Here is a 23,807-nt window from a genome sequence, read left to right on the forward strand (position 1 = left end):
GTCCGTTCATATATGGCTTATCGCAGATAATCTTATCGCGTTTATCAGGTTAAGCAATTAAATCATCGATAAAATGATTTTAAAAACCGTTTGCACTTTGAAATCTTGAGTCATATATGTAGTCTTATCATCAGTTATTAAAAACATCCTGAAATATGCAGTATCTTTCAGAAGCTGCTCCCACCTCTCGTAATTAAAAAAAAAAAAGGCAAAGTGTTAAGTGGTCATCGCTTAATTGTTTTACATTATTTTCCGCCATACTTCCTTATTACGCTCGTCTCGAAAATGGTTCAGAGTGAGCATACATGTTTCATATGCAAAGATTAAGCTTAACAGTTCAGAAGTTCTGAAAGACGGAATAATTATGTTTAGTCATTTTCTTTTGAATCCTTCGGGTAAAAGTGCTATATAATATTAAGGGTTCGTTCCATCTCTTACGTTTGTGTGAAGGTTTGCCTTAGAAGCGTTTTCTGTAGCCCGTGAACGTCTATAAGGCATTTAAATCGTTACTGAATGTTCTAGAAAGGGTTTAATAATGTTTTTTTTGGTAATATTTTTATTATAAAAATACTCATTCACTTTCTTATTATGTATCTAGATAATTGTTACTTAAAATATTGGTTGAAACGCTGCAATGAAAGCGTTCTACACGTAAAGACTCGCTTTTGTTAAACGAAGGTTTACAGTCAACTCGACCAGAGGGCGACTTGGAATGTCTAAACAAACGCGCCGAGCTGAAGATTATGCTCCAGTTTTTTTTACCCATATCCGGATCTTTCCGATAAACACCGGGAAAATAAGTTGTAATTTGATATTATAATGATAATACATTAACTGAAATATATATTAGTATTTCAAATGATAAAAGTTACGCAAAAGTGTCAGGAAAACTAAGGGATATGAAATAAAAAAAATTTCAACGGTCAGATTAAAAAAAAAAAAAGAGCGTCCCTGCTAAAATAGGCTATCTTAAAATGTCTTTGAATCATAATATGATCATATCCTTTCCCCCAAAAGATTTTAAATGGTTTGTTGGTTATTTTAAAAACGCCGAGAAAAATAAAAGTCATGGAATCTGACAGTTTTTGATAACCAGACTGCCAAAAAGATCGTCCCTGTCAAAATTGATTATCTGAAATACATTTAAATCAGTAGATGATTGTATCTTTTGTTACAGACGAATTATAATAGAGTTTTATGGTTTTAGATTTCTCATTGCACTTCAAAACTGGCGCGCCATGGCGTCACAGAAATAAGGGCACCAACCGACCAATCAGACGTCAAGGTTGCAAGTGTCAATATGGCAGACGACGACATGGGAAGTTTTCAATGACACCAATTTCACATTATCTGGTAAGTATATGAGTCGCGGGACGTGTCCGGGAAAGGGAGAACCGACATTTCGATAACGCCGCCGTCCCCTTTCGGCCGATTTGAGAGGACCTGGGCGGAATTAGGGGCCTCGAATGGTCGCTGTTATGGTTGAGGTCTGTGGTGGTCAGTCTTAAAAATCCTTGGTTTTAAGTTACTAGGTAGACCTTTCGCAATTGGCACGATTTTGGTTGCGACATTTCGTCTAGCAGTATTTTAGTCAATCATTTTATTCAATCTCCTCTCAGGTGCCGTAAAAATTAAATATATTATTGTTATTCGTCGCTGGTTATCCTCCCCTACTCGCTGTAGGTAGGCTAGGCAGGTCATCCATCCAAGGTTAGGTTAGGGCTGTCTCTTTCATAATTAATCCAGCCTGATTTATAATCTTATTTAATTTCACACAGAACCACATAGATCCAAAGGCTGCGTAGCCCTAACAAATATCTATGAAAAGATATACTAAGTTTCGTAGAGTGCCAACCATAGGGTTAGGCTACCTCCTCAAGATCGCTATCCTCACGCTAAGATAAGCTTGTCGGGTCCTGCTTGATGCTCTTTTCATTTATGGAAAGTTTTGCATGAGATCTCTTTAAAGAACTTGGAATGGTGCCATACTCCTCCTCTCCATTGTAGTAGGCTAGTTTACTAATCATTTTCAAGGTTTTGTTGATTAGACTCTCAATTTATCCAAAGCACATGTTACAGCATAATCTTTTGTAGCTTCTCCCCATCGTGTATGAAGGGTAGAGTGAAATTTAAGCTTCATGTCGTACGATGTAAGATACTAGCTACTCTCACATACTGATGAGGAGACGCCAGTGCCCAAACTCAGGGTATAATTCTCGTACTTTTATTGGGGCGTCTGTCGAATACCAAGTAAGCTTGTTAATAAAGTGGAATCAATGCAAAATGATACTTAAATGAAGATTACAAATTTGACACTAATATATGTCATATTATATATAAAAGTTTTCCAATAAGAATATATAAACAGTGAGGAAAAATATAAATAGAAAAAAGCAGATGATGTTATTGCTGGTTTAAATGACTGGTTGATAAGTGAAATACAGTGCTGGTTAAATTTTGAAGCCTGCAACTGACTGGAAGATGGAATGACAACCCTTCCTTTGATAGAAATAACTCACGTCATTCTTGAATTAGTCGTCGTCAGGTTGTTACTTGTGTACATACATGGTACTACAAAAACATGGATCCAGTGAATGTGCGACATCGCTACAGCAATTCTTGGAGACAGATTCATTGCCTGTAGGGAATTTGTGACACAATTATTGCATTTACAAAGTCTTGTCTTTTTCAAGGGAACCTTAGAGATGTTTTCTGAATCCTCCCAATTATTACCACCTGATTTATTTTGGTTGAGTGGCTTCCCTTTGTGGATGAAGTGCCAGAACTATCACAAAAATTAGTAACCCAAGTTTGCCAATTGTATTTTATTCTGTGACTTATGATTGTATAGGTCAGGTTAAGTGCAGGGATCAGGTAGATCTGATCCTTAGGTCAGGTTATGCAAGGTCTGTACTAATGTTTTGTCAAATCTTCGTTCTTTGCTATGTAGTTTATACTGGTTATAGATATGAACCATGTACATATTTATTGTTGTCAGACAAATGAGAAATTGTCAAGAGTTACTCAATGCATGTCTTTTCACTTAGAGCTGTGATTAGTAATTGTTTTGACAAATGCCTATATTGGGTATTTCTGATGGACCTGTGGTAGTGTTAGTATTGGCAAATGTTGATCTCCAAATAAGGAAACAAATAAGTAACTCCCCAAAAATGTAAACTTATGTAGGTCTGTCTATGGAAAAGTAAAAAAAAAGAATATACTGAGATTTAAAACCATTTTTAAAATAGTTAATAGGTGAGAGGGAATTTTTAAAGAATAGTAGTACTGAATATTGACAAAAACAACACAAACAAGACATTTAGAATGACAATACTAATTACATTCTTTATGACTAATGGTGGACAGTGCTTTAAAAGTCTTGGTTACATTCTTTGCTTTAAACATTCTACCAGTTCCTATTCCTTCTAGAGTCGCTCTACCTTCAGCTTCACCAAAGATCCAACAAATAGAATGACAACTCAGATATATCGGTGTCCTCTCACTTCAACTCCCTGGGGGGATTTGGATAAATGCAAGTCAGACCATGAATCGGCAACTGTGTGAGCTTATGCCTCGCTACTCTCAGGCTTGCTTCCTTTGATGTCTTTAATCTGTAGAGATTTGAATCCAAATCGACCTGCAATCCAAAATGATTTTTAAATCAATAGTATTTGTCTTTTAAGATTTTTCAGTATTAACTGATGACTTTGAGAGTAGGAGGAAACTTGTTGTCTATCTATACACATCATTATAAAATACATAACACAGTATTGTACCAGTACTTGTATTACAATTTTTTGCTTAATGTACTCCCAAGTCAACCTTTCTCTTTCCTCTTATGTAAATAAATGTACCCATTTCGTGAGAGGTGAAGATTGCATACTGTAATCTCAGTTGGGTATGCTTTGTACTGAAGATAAATGGTATTGTCCTTAATGAAAACTTTTGCTAACTCATTAGACAAACATTGATGCTGTCACTTTAGTTTCACATGCTGGTTAGGCTTGAGACCTTTTTTCAGTGTTAAAACTGCATCCTTGGCTTGTCTAAAATAGCATATGTACACTGGATATAGTTCCTGATCATTAAATGTAAACTGATATGGGAGAGAACCAATTGTAATCTGTTGTTTAGTTCTCTTGTAATTTTGTACATTTACAGGCAAAAATATTTAAGACAAAGTGAAAGGTAAGCAGACTTAAATGCTCTTTGTAAAACTGAATGTGTCTGGATAACAAAAGATTTTATGGAATATCTATTATATTCATTCATATCTACTTTAATTAACCTTTCATTGTCTGTGGATTATTTCAGAAGCCTTAAATAATGTGGGAAGTCCATGGATCCTTCTACAGTAGTAATTGTTCTTAATGACTGTACAGTGCAATCTTTGTGAATTAGCCTAGGGACCTGTCAGATGACTTGACAAAATCTGTTGGTTAGGCAGTCTTGAAAAAGAAAAAAAAAAAGGAAAAAGAGAAGAGAAATAATAGATCATAAGAGTACAATCAAGTGTAAATATAAATTGAAGCTAGATCCCCGGACCATGTAGGTAACTCATTTGAGGACGAACAATAGCTACACTATAAAGAATATTAAAATTTGATACATAATCATTGTGTTGTCAGAGTGACCTTTTTATGTTTGAGGTCCAGTGCTCTTCTCATGAAAGGTTTTACCTGCATCTACTTTTTGTAGTTTTATATATGTTTATTCCCATAGGCGGCAGTGCCATCAGTGGATCTTATGCAAGTAGGGCATTACTTGAGGTTCTTTGCAGTATGCCTTCATTCCCTATCTGCAGCCCCTTTGAATCTTTTTGCTGTACTATCTCCATTCTGTTAATTTTCTTCCATCTTACTTTCCACCCTCTCCTAACTGTTGCTTCGTAGTGTAACTGCAAGGCTTTCCTCCTCCTACACCTTTAAGACACCTCTACTAGTCTCAATTTCCCTTCCAGTGCTAAATGACCTTGTAGACCCAAGTTCTTGGACTTTGGCCTAAATTTGATATTCCATTCCATTATGTGTATGTATTGTATTCTTTAGGAATGCTTATTTGAAAAAGCATATATTGTTAACATTCTCTTTTCTTGCTTGTCCCTTCCAGACCTTAACGTGCTGGTCACAATGGATGGTTTGGTGGGTGTGTTGGAGGACTGGCTAGGGGACTGTGATAGTGCTGATGACAGCAAGCAGCTCTTTGAATATCTGCAGAGCGATCACGACAGACTCGTGCATGCAATATACACGCTTTGCGATGAACGATCAAGGTAAGGTGGTTAATGATGAATTTTTATTTTGATCTATTTTCCTTTACTTTTGTTGAAAGTTGAGGGCATCATATTAGTGTACTTGAAATTCAAGGTACCTTGCACCATTGTCTTAATGTTTTTACGCGAACAGGCGTTGTTTATTTATCCAAATTACTGTCCTCTCAGTCATCCTCCATATGAATGAGCATATAGCTGTATTTACAAGCAGTTAAACTTCCAGATAGCTCTTCAGTTAGCAGACATTTGCTCTCCAGCACAAATTATTTAGAATTAGTAAGAAATGGTCCGTAAAAAGTATGTAATAGTTTGTAAAACTATGGAAAATGCACAAGGAAATATCAGTGTTATCTTGACATATGTGTGTACTGTATGTTCAATAATTAAAAATAATTTGACATCAACCTTACTAAAGGTTCTTTGCAGTGTACCTTTGGCCCTTAGCTGCAACCACTTTCATTCCTTTTACTGTACCTCCTTTCATATTCTCTTTCATCATCTTACTTTCCACCTTCTCCTAACACTTGATTCATAGTGCAACTGCTTTGAGGTTTTCCTCCTGTTACACCTTTCAAACCTTTTACTGTCAATTTCCATTTCAGCGCTGAATGACCTCAGGTCCCAGTGCTTGGCCTTTGGCCTAAATTCTATATTCAGTTCAGTTCAATTCAATGCATAGACAATCATTGTTTAGTTTGTTCAAATACTAAATACCCTTTTGAATAACCATGTCACTATTGAAGGTAATTGTTAGTGAATGTCAACTTGCTGATAACTGGTTCTTAATTACAGGTGTCCAGATCTGTTTGAGAGTGTAGTGAAACAGCTGTTTACCCTTGCACGAAGTCAGGATGAACAGCTGCGGGAATTTGTTCTTCTATTTGCTCCAAGTCTTCTTTATATTTATTTGTCTTCAATCAGCTTAGGGGATAAAAAGGTAAGGTCTTTCTCATTAATTTTATAGTATGCACCTTAAAAGAGCAAAGCAAATCCAATTAGTACAATCTCCAATAGTATCCTAAGTAGCACCTCAACTTATCAGAAGCTACCCTGTACTTTACTGTTAACATTCAATTTACGAGATTCATTTAAAGATATACGCATTACTGTACCTAAATTAGAAGCATAGGGTAAAATAGTCACAGTGTGCTATCTGATAAGTACCGAAGTCCCTTGAGCTGAGGTCCATTAAGCTGAGGTGTTACACATATGTATATCACTAACTTTAACAGCATTGAGTCGTTTTGAATATCATTGTCAAAGAATTGGAAGTTTCTCAATCACTTGGTTTGCTGTCATTTTTTTGTAGTCTCTTGTACTGAAGCCTCTGATGAGTGGAATTGTCTGCTTGAGCCTTTCCCTGAGTTACAGTCCCCTTTTACTCTCTATTTTTTCAGATTAAAAAAAAATGTTAGTCCTATTTTCAAGTGAATGTTGTGCATATAGTCCTATTGTCAATTGAACATTGTATCTCCAACTATCAACCTCCATACCAAAATGAAAATTCATCTATTTAGGCATCTGCCTGTGATTTTTGGCTGATGATTCCTTTTTATTTCATCCACAGGGGGTAGGGAGTGTTGAAGTTGCTCTTTTAGCCTTGTATAACATGGAAGTATTGGATGAACAAGGACAGCCAAGAATATCACCATTTCGCCTTCCAACCCTCGCACGGCAGTCCGTTTTTCATGAGGTGTGTTTTTTATCTTTATTATTATAGTTACTATTCTATTCAGAAGATGAACCCTATTCATATGGAACACGCCACAGGGGCCATTGACTTGAAATTCAAGCTTCCAAAGAATATGGTGCTCAGAGGAGTAAGAAGAGATGTTACTTAAGAAGAAAAATAAATTAATAAATAGATAAAAATGTATTCAAATGAAAGGTGAATAACATTAGAGTTGTAGTGCGTTGCATCTTTGGTTAAAGTTTTGAAGCCCCAAATACATGACATCTTTAAGGAGACTGTTCCACAGTCCAACATTGTGGCAAACACAGGACCTCTGGAATTAAGAGGTTTGACAGCTAGGCACACTTACTTCATATTGGCGATGTAAATTGATATAGTGATCGCCTTAGTTATATTGATTCAGTAGTGCACTTTCAGAGTGATGTAATAGAAGTGTATAAATGTGTTTTAGACTTTTGCAGTATTCTTTAAGACTTGAATTATATGTTATTTAGAAGAGCACGGCGTACTTCTTCTGAAATAGCGAATAAAGTTAACTTTGCATTATTGACTGACTTGAAAATACTTGTTAATTTTAAGAATCGTAATGATCCGGTGAAACAAACTGATAATACAGGCAGTCCCCGGGTTACGACAGGGGTTCCGTTCTTGAGACGCGTTGTAACCCGAAAATTGTCGTAAGCCGGAACATCATAAAAAATCCTAAGAAAACCTTACTTTTAATGCTTTGGGTGCATTTAAAACTATGTAAACTGCATTCTTATTGCATTTTTCATAAAAAAAAAGCATTCAAATATTGATTATTTTGCATTTTTGGTGTCATATTTCTTCTGCCAGATGAGCATTGTAGGCGTTGTAACCCTGGAAATAATTTCTGATGAATATAATTGAAAAGCGTCTTAACCTCGGAACGTCGTAAGCCAAACCCGTCGTAACCCGGGGACTGCCTGTATATACATCCTTAACGAACTTGTTTGCGTATGCATTTTGTTTTCAGCCCGCCAGCCTCGCCCCTGCTTCGTTTACTGTAGATTCTCTTCAAAGACTGGAAGCGGGAGATGCCGAAACAGTCCGATGGGGACCTCCAACACAGATGACCACTGTTACGGCTGCAACGAGACATCACTTAGCCACTGCCATTATGGTAGCATTTAATGCAAGACTTGCGACATTACCAAAAATTGCATTAATGCACCTCTGCAAAGCTGCCTCAAAGTGAGTTCAAAATGTGGTCACAAAATGCTGTGTGATGTGATTGGAGTCGGCCATTGAATAATATTCATCGCTGATGATCTCTTCAGTGTTTATGTCTCTCATTTTTGTTTTTTATATTTTTGTTTATTGTAGAATCAAACTCACCTGTGTAAGTAGTAGTTTGAAAAAACTTATAATTAATATTTTAAGATTTTATCATTAAATGTGACTGGGTTCTTCAGAATTGTGAGCCAAGGATTCAACCGACCTGGTCATCATCATAGATCATCGTATGGTAGTGAGAGCAATTTCGGAATCTATCCCAGGCCCACCCCCAGAATCCCTGTTACTTCAGAGTTATTAGCAGAATTGTTACATGCTGTATATTTTGCCATGTAAGTTACTTTTCAAACATGTTTTCTGGACCCCGGTGTTTCATTACTTTTGCTGCTGTTTTTTGCATTTCTGATTGAATACTTGATGCATATTTTTGCCCTTCTGATTGCAGTGCACTTTTTGCTGAGTTTTCACATTTTTTGCTTCAGTTTTCTTGTTCTGCTTCTCAGTCTTATTTTACTAGTTGTTAATGTATTCCATCTCCAGCTAGATACTTCAAAACAGCTCGATGTTTTTCAGTGGTACAAGTTAATTTTATAACCTCATCAACCCCACAGAATTTGTCCTCACAAGTTGTCGTACAGTTAGGCAGGTTAGGATGGTATTCTGTGCAGGGTCATGTAACGTATAACATAATAATAGGTTGTGGAATTTACTTCCTATGTCAAGCATCACTACTGTGGAAGAAGGGATGATTGGTGTAGACAAAAGCTAAGTAGATTTATCAAAAACCCATCAGTCAAAAAGAGCCCTCATTTGTGGTCCGAATGTCCCCAGGCGTGTATGTTCTTAAGTAGATTTGTTTCATCACACACCTATCTGTCACACTGACCCCTTTGCAGTCCAAATGTTTCAGACATATATTCTTATGGCTGAGACAGCCCACCAACAGTGGTCAGCACAGTGAGAATAGCAGCAGCAAAGGAATTAGCAGACATTGGCTCTATGGCAGGAGTAGCTGAGATTGCATAAATGCCAGGCACTATACAAGAAGCATACATCAGTACTTTGCATATAAATATACAATTTAAGCAAAATTTCAAATACTATACAGTTTAATTGGAGTACATTTATACAGCTGAAAGACAAGAAAACTATAGATATCAGTTATCGATAACAAGGCAAGGCATATGCCAACACCAGTACTGCGCCCTTAAAAGACGAGATAATGTTGTAATTCACTGTGTAGAGAGAACTGCTGTTTAACTTGTTCTGTAGTTAGCATAACAAAAAAACTATTAATGCATCTAATTATATATAAAAAAGCAATGAAATAGAAGGAAACACTGAATTATACACCAAAACTAGGAAAAGCACAAAATTCAGATACACAGTGCAAAATATTAAGCAGGATACCTTCAGGAAGTTGTCTAGACACAACCTGGAGGTGATAACAATTTTTATTATACTCTTCATGAGAGAATGAGGAAAAAAGGAATTATTGTCTGTATAATAATAAAGTGAAAAGGGTAATTTTAACTGAAATTAAATGGAGTAGATGTTTCCTAACTGTGTCAATAACGCCACATAAAGACGAGCAACAAAGCAGATAGAACCTACATACTGGCAGGCCAAAAGTGCATGTATGAACAGTTGCTCCTATAGTAGATTCACATCAACTGTGCATTTGACGTCTAGGCCAGTCTCTTACGTCGCTCCTGATTGGCTGTTGATAAGCCAATCACAGGGCTGCCTATGTGAACTCTCGAGAGAGTGAGAGTTTTCCACATCCTGCCTATGTGAACTCTCGAGAGAGACTGAGAGTTTCCAGCCCTGTCATTGGCTTATCAACAGCCAATCAGGAGCGTTGTAAGGGACTGGCCTAGATATCAAATGCACGGTTGATGTGAATCTACTATAGCTCCTTTTTCTACTGTCTAAAGACGCAAGAATATATACTCCTCTGGGGACACTCAGACTGTGAATGAGGGCTGTATGTGATTGATGGGTGTATGATAAACTATGTAAGGTTTTATTTTTCCTAAAACAATAGTAAGAAATTAAGTACATACCAGTTATTTTGCATATTTATGACATGCATCTGGTAGTAATGAATGCCAAAGTGAGACGCTTAATTACGTTGGTCTGACACTGTAGACACTTATCTTTCAGAAGTGTTATATTTATGGTAATTAATTATTTTCTCCTACTGTATTCTTGTAAAATATATTGTATTATTTTTCATGCAATTTTTGTACACGATAAACTAACATCTAATACATTAAGGTTCTCTGAACCTTTAAGGGGGGGATGAAGCCTAACTTATAGTCATTCAGAAATTATAAGATAAAGGCAAGTACTACTTTACTTTTGTGCGTTCTGCTTATAGCTGGATATAGGTTATATTCATGAATCATTCTTTTCATATACAGCCTCCTCTCTACTTGCGGCACATGCATCTCATGAAAGTCTTCGTTTTCACCAAAAATAAGAAAAACAAATGTGGAAAAAATAAATGTTTTGGGTGTCGTACACTAAGTATAGGATTGCCACCAGCTCATATTCCAACCAGCTTAAAAGTTACTTAGTTTGTAAAAGCCCCGAAACAAATACAATAGACAGTACAAAAAAGGTAAGGAAAGCAGACTTACCCTAAGTACACAATACAAACTAATCCTAAACGATGATATACAAAGTCTAAAGTTAGCTAAGGCAAACAGGTACTAACTTAAGAACCATTAACTAGCTAACCCCTTCCTTTTACCTAATGTAAAATACTAAACCTAACAATGAAATGAAACAAAGAAAGATGTTAGAAAACACTGAAACTAACACTAACCAATGTAAATAGAGTGTATTTCTGAAAGAATACGTAGGGTAATTACTTTGAAAAATACTGTACTCGAAAAATGAGATGCTGGCAACTCTGGAGTGAAACCATTGATAACCATTACAGTAGCTGATAAGGTGTGGAATCCAATAAATTATCACCCATTACTAAAAGTACAAAGAAGATGAAATGAGATGAAGACCATTGAAAAAAAGGATGAAGAGCTTTAAGTCCTTATGAAAACAGTGGGGTAAATTTCTTCTCAGTTCTTAACACTGCATGAACACACAAATTGAGGCAGCTACCCAGTTGTACCTGTGGATCCCGATGGCTCATGTGTAGTGTCCTTTGCTCTGTTTCTTTTAAACGAAGGTCTTTCGTTTTTAACTTTAAGGGATCACGGATGTTGGCTGTGTAAGAGTGATGGGGTTTTGGTAAAACCAATTAAAGGTTAGAATGTGAACTACTGTAAATTCTTGTAATATGTAGTCACAAATATATGTACTGATATATGTAATGTAATTCTGATATTGTTAGAGGAGAACATAGGAAGATTAGAAATTTAGTTAAATTAAAAATACCTTAATGATTTTGCAGAGGTAAATCGCAGTGCTAAGGACAGAGATTAAAATGGTTGTATTTGTATTTAGCTGGTAAAATGTTGGAAAGAAAATCAGGAATAGATAATAAAGAGATGGACAGAAAAAGTGCATTAAATATTTCAAAGGGGAGAGACCACCTCTACATAATGAGATGAATGGCAAAGGATCTAAAAAGCAGAATGCACAAAATAAATGCAAAAAGAATAAACACCAGTACTGAACTTGTGCTAAGAAAGCATCAGCTTTTGTAAGCCATCAATCTTAGAATTCTTCTTACATCTTGGTAAAATTCATCAACTTCAGTAATGTTTTCTTTTTTGAATAACCAATTGATACTGTTTTCCTTATTGCTTGTTATTTATACGTATCCTCTTCAAAAGATGAGTGTCATCTAAGAAACTTTCCATTAAAAATGACCAAATACAAAATGATTAAGGCAGACAATTCATACAGAAGAATTTGGAATAACTGATTTATCCATAAGTGCAAGTTGATAAGAATTCCCAGAACCTGCAAAATTAAGCTGGAGGTACTCACAAGAAGCTGAATGTAACAAAACTTATCGATAACAAAGGTTGCACTTCAGTTCCGAAAGATCAAAGTAAAGGTGGACAAAAATTATAATTAGTTATGTGAAGACAAGAAAATAATCTGTAGATGTTGACTATTGAAAACTTTGAGATTGTTGAGTGATAGCACTGGAGTTGCTGCTAGAGCTGTTGTTGACAACACTTTAGAAACATACACTGAGAGGAAGGTACAGTGGTTTGTTCCTAATGATGTGCTCAGATTGCCTCTACATGAACGATTAGTCTTTCACTGCTGGAGTACAAAAGACATTAGTGTCTGGGGACATTTAAGACTGAAAATGTAGGTGCAATATGACTGATGGGGCTCTGATAAAATGGAAGAGAACATTTCAAAATGGTTATCTTATTACGAGTTATTTTGTTACGTAGGTCACCTGGTTATTGATTTAGCTGACCATCCCACCAGTTCTGTTGGGTCATGGCTTTGAGAGAGATAAAGTTTAAGTTGAAAAAAAGCAACATGTTCATAACTGTACCTTTTTTATATTGGATATTGGTATTATTAGGTACGTATAGTTCAACCAGACTGCTGAGTTGAAATTCTGAAAGCAGTACTGTTGGGTACTTCAGTTTGTTGTGGAATTACGTATACAGTAGGTTGCTCTTTCAAGGGAGTTGATATGTTTACTTTTTGTATCTAAAATTCTGGTTCTATTATTTTGAAATAATGTCTGTTGTGGTGTAGAAGCCTTTGAATAGTCAAAGCTGTTATTCGCTTACGCAGTCCTTGTGTTGTAAGCGCAGAATTTGAAATAAAAGAAAATTCAAATATACAAAATGTAAGTAAATGTAAAGGTATATGTATTACCTTTTGTAGAACATTTTTCCAGCATTCATGTTTTATACATTTTTTCCTGCACTTCTGGAATTATGGTTTTTTTACTGAGTGGCATTGCATGCGCTGTAATTTTTATTTTTATTTTTATTTCATTTTATTTTATTTTATTTTATTTTTACTGAAAGGTTAACTTGCAGAACAGCCTTTTGATAAAACTTAAAACAGGAATTCATTGTTTAAAGTAAAGTTCCAGTCAGAATTTCACTACTTTGATGAATGAATATGTTTATGAATTGACTTCAGTGTGCATTACTATAAATTAGATGGGATTAAAATGAAAATTCAGCTTTTGCTATGAATTACAAAATTTAAATGTCATGTTGTAGCCTATCACTTTACCTTATAGCCGTAGAATTTTATTTCGAGGGTTCTACATGAGAGGAATTAGTGTTTTATGTTACTCTTACTCTTTGAGGTCTTCTTGACTCATTGCTTGGATAACAACTGACAAACAAGTATGCTGTTGATCTTTCCGAGACTGTTCTAAGAGATCACTTTAGTTCTGCAATGTTTTCTCACCTTCATACGAGACATTTTCTGAAGGAAAATCAAATTGTACTTGATGCCATTAGAATGTGTTTATTTGTTTGTTTAAAATTTTTAAAGTGTTTGGCATGTGCATGGTTAAATTGCCTACCTTTTATACCTTGTTTTTACTTCTGTTTTTTTATTTTGTTGCAATCACAGAGAGTCCAGGGCGCATAGATACTCTCCTGTGCCGCTGAGAATAAAATTCCAATAATTTTGGTACTCGCTGTCATTACAGACCAGCTGAACGAAGTCTGCATGACCTGCCACTGCTTATGTCTGTAAGCATGCCTCTTGCACACTTCCATTACTCAAGGTGCGTCTGCTACAATGAATTTTTTTAATTTTGTTATCCTCACAATTGTATTTGAGGTTTGTTGTTTCATTGTCATTTGTAGAAAGTTCTGTACTGTTTTAGGCCTTTGCAATGCTGCATCAGTGTCTTATAAACTGAAAAGTAATTCAGGAGTAAGCTTGTTTATTTGCTGAGTTTGTACTACAACTCAGACCTGACATAATTGTTTGAGTTCCCAGGGGATGTAGTGTGGTGTAGTAGTTTTAATATTTTTCATTTTTGAAAATGAATTTCCTGTAATTGTAGATTGTGACAGAGATGAAAAAGAAATGGTATGCATTATAAAGAAATAGCCAACAAACAGAAGAAAAATAAGAAAATGGAATTTGAGGAAATGAAAAGAAAAATTTTAATTAATGGTTGCTGATGGAATTTCAGTCGACCTATTCTTTCCAGGATCATAATTTAATTTTTTCCAGGATTATTGGACATTATTCGCGTCCAAATTTGAGTTATATTTTTGGGTTTAGAGCTGTTTCTATACTATAACTGAAATATTCACTGATAAACTTTAAAATGTAGTAACATCTTTCTAAAACAATAGTTTTAAGGTCTGTTTTATGATTCAGCTTTACCCTAATATTCTAAGACCAGAGTACGTACTGTGATTTCATCCAGAGTTTTAAGAATTTGTCCTGTAAGTTTAATTCCATTCCCTTAGATTTGTTACGAACATTTCAAGACTGTTATTGAATATCATTGAGACTCAGAGGTCTGGAAAAACTAAGCCCTATTAATAATAATAATTGAATATCATCATTTTAATATGCCAAAATGTGAAAGCTAGCAAAGATAAGTATTTGGAAATGTTATCTCTTGCAAAAGTCTCAGAAAAAAAGATCTCGTTAATGAGGAATTGTCAAGAATGCTTTATCCATTTTTGGAGTAAGTTTTAGGAACAGCAATATTTTTTTTGCAGGAATTGCATTACTGTACAGTAGGTATGTTTTAACATAAGGAAATCCTGTATTGGAGAAAGACCCCAGTAGACCTAAGTTTGTAGCTTAGTGTCTGTACTAGTTTGAAGACAATTGTAATTGATACAGTATTATGTATAAGAGCACCTTGTAGTACTTTACTTGGAGTACAGGTGATAGGTTGCCTGTATTCCAGCTGGTTTTGTCATTATTTAACCTAAAATATGTTTGTTTGTAATAGTACTATTGAGGTTTTAATTATGGTAATATGTTTGAAAATCGTCTTCAGAATTTATTTTATGGGATGAAATTCGACATGTGATTATCATCGCCAAGTGTTCTGCCTAACCTTAGGGAGATCTTTGGTATCCATTACCTTTATTTCATACAACTGTGAATTTAACTTTTCATTTATTCCATTCTACAGACTTTCTTTTTGTTATTATTTTAATTAATATCATACTTTATCTATTTTGATAACTTTTCACTTACCTTTTTTCAGTCCTTTCTGGTACTGTCTTTATATTTCTTTATACATATCTGTGCCAATCTGTCACCTTAAATTTCCGATCACCTTTGACTCTTTTTGATATTACCCAGTGCTTAATTCTCATATCTGTTCCATAGAGGACAATACAAATAGTCAGACATTTAGATCTTAGTTCTTCAGCAAAACTCAACGTTAAATGCAATTTGTGTAGCTTAATCTTCTTTGTTAGCTTAATCTTGTACATCATGATTCATTTCCTTATTTTACTTTGAAGACTTTATGAGTACAGACTATGGTAAACTCTCCAACTTGTCCGTTTCTCATTATTTATCAAGGTTATTCGCTATTCATCTTTTCAGCTTCGCTATTTTATCGTACTGTATAATGAGTATTCACTAATGTCTTCTCATAACACTTCATTTCATATTTGTTTATTGTACTATTGTTTTGCATTTTCATTTCATTAGTTCTTAAAACTCCATCTTTGTACTTGTTCCCATAGCCAATTCATGGGCAGCTTCATACCTATCGAAGTATGAACAATTTTCTTCAGTTCGGTTGGCGACACCTAATTTTTTTTCAGTATACGTACACAGACAAAAGTAGTGGAGAAGGTTACTCCTGCCATGAGCTGAGGGTATCATATATATACATACATACATATATAATTATTTTTCATGACTAACTTGTGGCATGACAGTAGTATTTTCATTGCAGTTACATTTTTTCAAGGATGATGGTAAGTTTGAACCTGTGAACCCCAAATTAATGAACTTTTCCAGGCAGGGTGGAACCCTTAACTGTTTTCATGATGAGTAGCCATGTGTTTTGGTGATTTTTGGATGTTGACGGCATAAACTCCAATGATTTGCCTGCCTGAATGCAGATGTTAATTTGACATATTGCCACTGTTGATCCATTTACAGTCACAATGCCACCAAAGGAGGGGGGACCCAGTGCCCTGCTATGATGCCGAATTGTGCCGGACAGTGTTACCATAGTCCGCATGTCAAACTACGCAGGTAGTGTTGTTACAGACCAGCTTCATTGGTGCTTGCAATGGGCTCACTCCTTCGGTTACCTTAAGCTGCAAGGATGCATGAGGGGTGGTGGAATATTACCTCGATATACACGAAGCCACTCCTACGTGATACCCAGAAACTTTCCCACAACATTGTCATGAACATGTCTTACCCTTAGCCTCTTCCATTAAGCAGTTAGAATAAATTCCTCTTTGTAATCTTCTGGCTTCCCATCCCCAGTAAACTGATGGCCTCTCCTTATCTTCAGTGAGTCTTATTATATTTGTTTGTAACGAGTCTTGTTCAGTTCACCAAGTAGCTTTCTCTCTCTCCTGTTTGATGTGTAAGGTATTATTACTCTAGCCAATTCACGTCTGTGTTTCAAGTAAAGATACATTCATTTAGATAAGTCATCATATAAAATCTACCCTCTAGATATAATATAAATACTGTACTGTATATACACTGCATATGTAAATTAAACTAAAAATTTCCTCTCTCCCTCCCAATGAAGACAAAATGTATTTCGACAGCCCCCCTCCCCCCCCCATTAATGCATTACTGTAGTTTAACGCTAATGCTGTCGGGCATTTAACCCAGGCCTCCCAAGTTCCTGCCAAGTGGAAGGAAAGAATTGAAATAGGAAGGCTTAAGGTCCCGTAACACCAAACTAAAATTAACTACCCGTTCTGTTGTAACTCTGTCGCAGCTGCCAGGATGCTGGCACTTGGGAGCTTCTTGTTTTAACTTTTCCATTTTTTTTTCACCACAGGGTAGCGTAGCAGCACTTGTACCTACAGTGGACAACTGGGGATGTAAATCATAAAATTTGTAGCAATGTAGATCTCAGTGACATCTTTGAGCCTTGAAAATGTTGTTGAAATTGTTTCTCAGTTTCATGTGTGGTTCGGAAGACTTCACTTGAGTGTGTCTGCTAACGTATCATCTCAAGTGTTCAAAGATGAGCATATGAGTGGTTAGATATTGCATGGAACGCCTCTTTTCAGTCAGTCATGCATTTCTACATTATGTTTAAATTCTTTTCATATAAAAAGTATTTAGTCATTCATTTTGATAATGTATGTTATGATTCCCTGGTCCTTTAAACTTAAATGAATGTACTTTTATCATTGCAAATATATTATTTTCACATTAATTAACTTTATTTCATACAATACTCAGGTTACTGCTTATACAGGTGGGGTACATGTTGGGTATACATTTCCTTTATGACTTGCGTCTGCATCGTTTCTTATTTCCCAGTTTATATATTTATAAATAAATATATTTTTCTGTGAATATGAAAGTGATACAAGACCTAGATACGTATACTTAAGTAGGTGTTGAAGATAAAAGATGAAATGCTTTGGGTCTTGGCATTCTGTCTTTTGCTTACTTTCCTGAGACCCGAATACTTTCAGGTTCAATGAGTTTGCTAGTCTGGGAATTCAGTCCTTAGAAGACATCCACATGCGGGCGCAGTACGAACTCTTTGGTGACGTTTTGTTAATGACAAATGCAATAAAGAACTCGCTTAAGGTCAATCCTAGTGGTAAGTCGATGCGGTAGTTTTCAAGAGTGAATTTTAGTTTAGTCAACTTTGTCACTTATTGCATGTGTGCTTCTGTTCCATGGCTGTCATGATAAGTCTGGTTTTATGTAAATGTTGCTGCCCCACACTTTTTGATCATATAGTTGAATTTATTTCCTGTTGTTTTGACTGTTTTTCATGTCTACTTAAAATGATTTTGAAAGGCAATGTAGCAAAGTAAGGTTTTAAAAGTTCAGTGGGACTTTGTGCATTGCCTTCACTCCACAGTTTTGTCCATTTAAGTAGTCTCAATAACTGTTTAATAATATATTTGATAAAAAAGTAAAATAAAAGTTTATATTTTGTCCTGTGGGCAGTCGTTATAATGAAATGCCGTAATATTTTACCTGACATTTTCTTTTTTATCTCTCATTTAGTATTAGAACGAAAAAGTATATGTTAGGTGGATTTTACTTTCTTTTCATAGGTCAAGGTCCTAAACTATCAGAATAATGTGAGTTGTAATGGCATATTAAGGTAATGGAAATATTTTCTTCCTCATTCCAACCAACAGGTCAGCCAAGTGACGGGCCCATGGGTATCAGTGTTGCCCTCACTCCATCCACAACTTCAGCACCCTTATCAAAAACTATCATTACAAATGCTTCCTTCAGGACCAAGAAACTACCAGGTAGGTGATTCACTGTTCTGATTTAATTGTGTAATTTATTATAAAATATTAGGGTAGTTTTTTTTGCTCTGTACGATATGTACAAATGTAGCATAAATATTTGTACTCTGTAAATAAATTTATTTGCAGTGTCTGTCAATACAAACCATGTGAATGTATTATCAGTAGGTAAAAGCCATGGAAATTTATGAGTTTCTAATATTAGTTAAGGTAGATTAATTACTGTGGAATTGTATAACAGAGGAGAAGAGTTTATTCAAGTACACTAGAGAATGAACATATTAGTTAATATGAAAGAGTAAGAGAAAAAGAAGGGAAGTTACATAAATGCAGACATAAACATAAGCAGTCATTATAATGGCGAAGAAGTAGTTGCAATGGATGGAATATAATACAAATGGAAAGGCTCATGAGAAAATAGTACTTAGAGTAAAATATTGATAAGTAGAAGTGTTGTCCAAAGGGACTAAAGTTCTGTATCGATTGAATGATTCATTTGATGAGTTGGAAACGGAGAATAATGGAGTGGGATCTTAATGACAAAAGAGTGGAAAGATTTTGTGGACATCTGAGGAACTTGTAGGCTTGAATGATGTGAGGAGGAAAGTTAATAGGTATAAGAATGGACAGGTTCCCAGACTGAATGAATTTATGTTCAGTGGTAAGCAACTGCAATATATTTGGTGAATGTTGTTATTGAATAGCTAACCAAGGTTTGTAGAGTACATTATGTCTAGGAGAGTGACGTTCCAAAGGATCTGGTGAGGGAGATAGTAATTGTTTCATTATATACAAGACAGGTGATGTAGATGACTAAGAATGATAAGGCATAATATTATTTTATATCCTGGGAAGATGTGTGAGATTACACTGATAACCCTTCTGCATAGGTATCTGAATAATTGTAAAATAATGCCAGTCAGTTTTTATTTTCCTTTTTATAATAAAAATCACTGTAAAATTCGAAATGCTGAAACTGGAAATCAGGTATTTTGTAATATATATATTATATATATATATATATATATATATATATATATATATATATACACCTATGATTGTATACATATGTATATATTATATAATATGTACAGTATATATACAATATTTATATACTAAACTAATAAAAAATCCAAATATTGTGCTCATAATGATTATCAATCATGTGCTCATATAAATAATGGTTTTTTAAGAAAACTATTATATATATATATATATATATATATATATTATATATATATATATAGATATATATATATATATATATATATTATATATATATATATATATATATATATATATATATATATATATATATATATATATATATACACATACATATATACATACATACATATATATATATATATATATATATATATATATATATATATATATATATATATATCATATATATATATATATATATATATTGTGTTTTTTATTTATATATTTATTTGCTTGTATAAAATTTTAATTTGTTCATGAATCTTACCTGCCAGATATATATAGCTGTGTATTCTCCGAAGTCCGACAGAATTTCAAAACTCCCGGCACACGCAGTGGTCGGCCAGTGGTAGTACCCATTCCCGCCGCTGGGAGGTGGCGGGCGTAAGGAACCATTCCCATTTTCTGTCAGATATTTTCTGTCGCCGGTGCAGACAACAAGTGTTTTCTGCACCTCCGTCATTGGATTTTGGAACTCTTTTGGTCACTTGAGTATCCCGATTGATTTTTGGTTATTTGATTAGGATCGGTGGTTAGCATACGCTAATTGTGGATTGTTTTTTATTTTGGCTTGATTTTTCCTTAAACTTACGATGTCTGGATCTAGTCGACTAGGCCAGAGTATGTTGTGTGGAAGAATGCAAAGGTTCAGGCTACAGAAAACTTCGGTAGACCCTCATACAGTGTGCGCGAATTGTAGGAAACATGTTTGTATGTTTGATGAGCGCTGCAACGAGTGTGAAAATATGTCTGATTCTGCGTGGAAGGCTTATGAATCATAGGTACGTAAACTAGAACGTGATAGTGTAAGGAGGTCTTCCTCCAGGCGTGTAACACAAGTTACCCGTCCAGTAGAATTTATCCCTCCAAAGACCTGTGATGCCTTCGGGCCCTACAATAGTGTCTTTGGAGGGTAATACCCTATCTGTGATTCTTAAATCTTTGCGTAGCCTGGAATCATGTTTGCATTGGAAAGTTATAGCAGTGTAGTGAAGTATAGTGATAATGCCATGAGTGTTCATTCTATCGCGTAAGCGTATAATTTCTCATTGACAAAACACTACCGCGTGATGGCTCTCCCTACCTCGGTGAGGCAGAATGTAGTAGGGAGGTAGCTGTCCAAGTGTCTAAAATACTCTACGTTTGTTCATAAAACTTACCAGTCAGATATATGTATATATATATCTGCTGGGTAAAGGTGAACAAGCGAATGTTGTATCATAGTAATATTAATTTTTGCCCTTACGTCATATTTACTTCAACGGTTGTATGGTTCGAAGTTATATACTCATACCATAGTTACTCCTACGGAGGACAACCGAGAGTACGATTATTCTTATTACATTTAATCGGTTCTCCCTGCAACTATTCAGGGGTTGCCGTTTCCCTATTTTTAAACATTTAAGGTATTGTTATGACAATACCAAGTTAGCCTTTTATATTTATCAAATTCAGTTTCGCTTAAACATACCAGTTTTGATGGATTTTGGTTTCTGCTCTATAATGATAGTAAACCTATTCATTCGTAGAATGGTGTAGGTGGCAACTCAGGCAGAGCAGTGCAAGAACGACGAACGTTCTCCGAGTCTGCTGTCACTAATGCGTAATGCCAGTGCTCACTGCTCAGTTCCATCTGATTGTCTGCCATGCGCAGTAGGTTACGTCTCTCTCTCTCCTGCATGATTGACGAACTAACCGTATTTCTACCCTACAATCACGGCCTTAGCCTCGGGTTGAGGGGAATTCTAGCATACATGGCTGAACATCTTCACTTTGCGAGAATTTTTTCATAAAAAAAAAAAAAAAAAAAAAAAAAAAAAAAATAATAATAATAATAATAATAATAATAAATAAATAAATAAATATATATATATATGTGTATGTAGTATGTGTATATATATATGAATGTGTATATGTATATATATATATATATATATATATATATATATATATATATATATATATATATATATATATATATATGTATGTATATGTATATATATATGTATGTATATGTATAGATATATATGTGTAAATGTATGTGTGTGTATGTATATATATATATGTATTAGACCTTTGCGGTTCTGTTTACCGCATGGTAACAAAATTCTGTCCGAGTCTACAGCGGCATAGCACACATGATTTCCCTCGAAACAAGAATGATGTGCAAGAGATGCAGTCAATTAGCTCGCCGAGACGTCCCTTGCTCAATTATGAAGGGGACTCCTTCGCTGCCAAATACGACAGCGCCGAGCGCGACGCTCGCAGGACGCTTGGATGGACGCACAACGTAATGCTTCTTCAGACATTCGCCGAGAATCAGAGAATAGTAATGGATCTCAGGAAGGAGACTTTTAGGAAGAAACAAATGAACAATCTTCTACAGTGTCTTCAAATTACTCCTGTTTAAGTGAAACGCAGCCTTATTAGGGAAGGAAACATGCTCGGTGAGGGAATGAATGAATTGCAGGGGACCATTTCCTCGCTGGAGAAGTTTGTTTTCCCTGAATAGACTGAAATTCACACCTCTCCAGTTTTTCCTGCAGAAAAACTGGAATAGCAATAGAGATCTAGAAATGATTCTTGAACATCTCTCATAGTCAAGATTCGTCTATAGGTGATGTCATGGCTCATATCTCATAGAATTTGAATCTTGAAAGATTACTTTAGTCTTCAGAGACGTCCTCCCCGCGCAGGAGTTGGAACTCTCGGAGGGTCTCGCTCCCTCTGAGGAGAACGAAGACGCTATCGGTCTCACAGGCGGCCGTCGTCTTTGGTTCCTCGGAGGGGGACGCTTCTCGTGCCGTTTAGCTCCTTCTGCTTTGCAGTCGTCTCCTGGGCAATGGAAGACTTTCCGCAGTAAAGAGAGCTAAGATGTATGATGTATGTCTCAGGGAGGGGACGCTTCAGTCTCCTCTCTTTTCTACGTGTTGCGATCTTCACCGGAGAGGACGTCTTTCCGATGAGTATGCTTTTGAGCGCTTCGGTCGCTCCTAAGATATATCCTTGGCGGTCCATGTGAGAAGGAGGAGACTTCCCCTCGCCCATCGTCTTCTCAAAGGATCAGCCTTTTGCCTGAGAAGGAATGTTCTCCATCGAAAAGGATGATTGTGTCTTTGCAACAACAACTTGTTTTATTGTAGTGTCTTACCGAACAATTATACAGCCGTGATTTCCACGAGCGGCAGGATACTAAATTCAAATTTAGCGCGTCGGCGTCGCCAACACTGGTGGTGATGACGTCATCTCCCTCCACTCGCGGGAGAACCAGGTACAACTGCCCAGGTGAATCCAATTCTTTTCCTGCCGGCGTCCGTGAACATCGGTGGTCGGTGCGGTTGGATAACTTTGCTTCGCTTTTTTCTTGTGGATTTGATCTTCGGAATTGGTGAAGTACTCTTTTTTGGGGGGCGTTGTTGTTATTTTTGCTTTTATTTAGGCGTTTGCCATGTCGGATTCTAGTCCGTCGGGAGTTAGGTTTTGCATCTCAGGATGTAAAACTAGATTATCCAAGCTAGAGTATGATTCTCACACTAAATGTGTTAAGTGTAGGGGACAGGTTTGTTCAGCAGATCGAAAAAAAAACATGTAACGAGTGTAGTGATTGGACTGATTCTCAATGGAGTTTTTTAGTTCATACTCGGAGAAATTAGCTAAAGACAGAATTAGAAAAGCAGCGCTTAGGGAAAGTAGACTTAGCTCTGCTTCGTCTTGCGATGCATCTGTTCCTTCTGTTTCTCCTCAAATTGTTATGTTCTCCTTTAACTACACCTCCTATTCCTCCTACTAATCCCACTTCTCCGGCTTCCCGTGTAGTTTCTTCCGACACCATTGCCAGTCTGGAATCGAGGTTAGATCAGAAATTTTCGGTACTAGCGAATACGGTTTTGCAACTTGGTAATTCAGTTAAGACGTTTTTGGAGAAAGCGGCCTCAGGTAAGAGTGTAGTTGAGGTGCGTCTGTCTGTCCA

The 23,807-nt window shown here is 35.8% G+C and overlaps 1 protein-coding gene across 7 annotated transcripts in view; it reads left to right on the forward strand.

Moving 5' to 3' along the window:
• Positions 1-1,212: 1,212 nt before the first annotated feature.
• Positions 1,213-23,807, forward strand: part of LOC135195564 (hyccin-like) — a 56,314-nt gene continuing 33,719 nt past the window's right edge. Inside the window, exons 1-10 of one of the 7 annotated variants that reach the window (XR_010310164.1) lie at positions 1,215-1,353; positions 5,110-5,272; positions 6,065-6,209; positions 6,840-6,965; positions 7,963-8,180; positions 8,402-8,554; positions 13,843-13,920; positions 16,293-16,388; positions 17,810-17,940; positions 18,494-18,610. Coding sequence is in view for 1 of the 7 variants with exons in the window: in XM_064221843.1 (XP_064077913.1) it covers positions 5,130-5,272; positions 6,065-6,209; positions 6,840-6,965; positions 7,963-8,180; positions 8,402-8,554; positions 13,843-13,920; positions 16,293-16,388; positions 17,810-17,940; positions 18,494-18,610 (1,207 nt within the window). In the remaining 6 variants the exon portion in view is untranslated. The other 6 variants (XM_064221843.1, XR_010310165.1, XR_010310166.1 and 3 more) reach the window with 6 other exon arrangements.

The sequence above is a fragment of the Macrobrachium nipponense genome, chromosome 16 (genome assembly GCF_015104395.2).
Source record: "Macrobrachium nipponense isolate FS-2020 chromosome 16, ASM1510439v2, whole genome shotgun sequence".
NCBI classification, from domain to species: Eukaryota; Metazoa; Arthropoda; class Malacostraca; order Decapoda; family Palaemonidae; genus Macrobrachium; species Macrobrachium nipponense.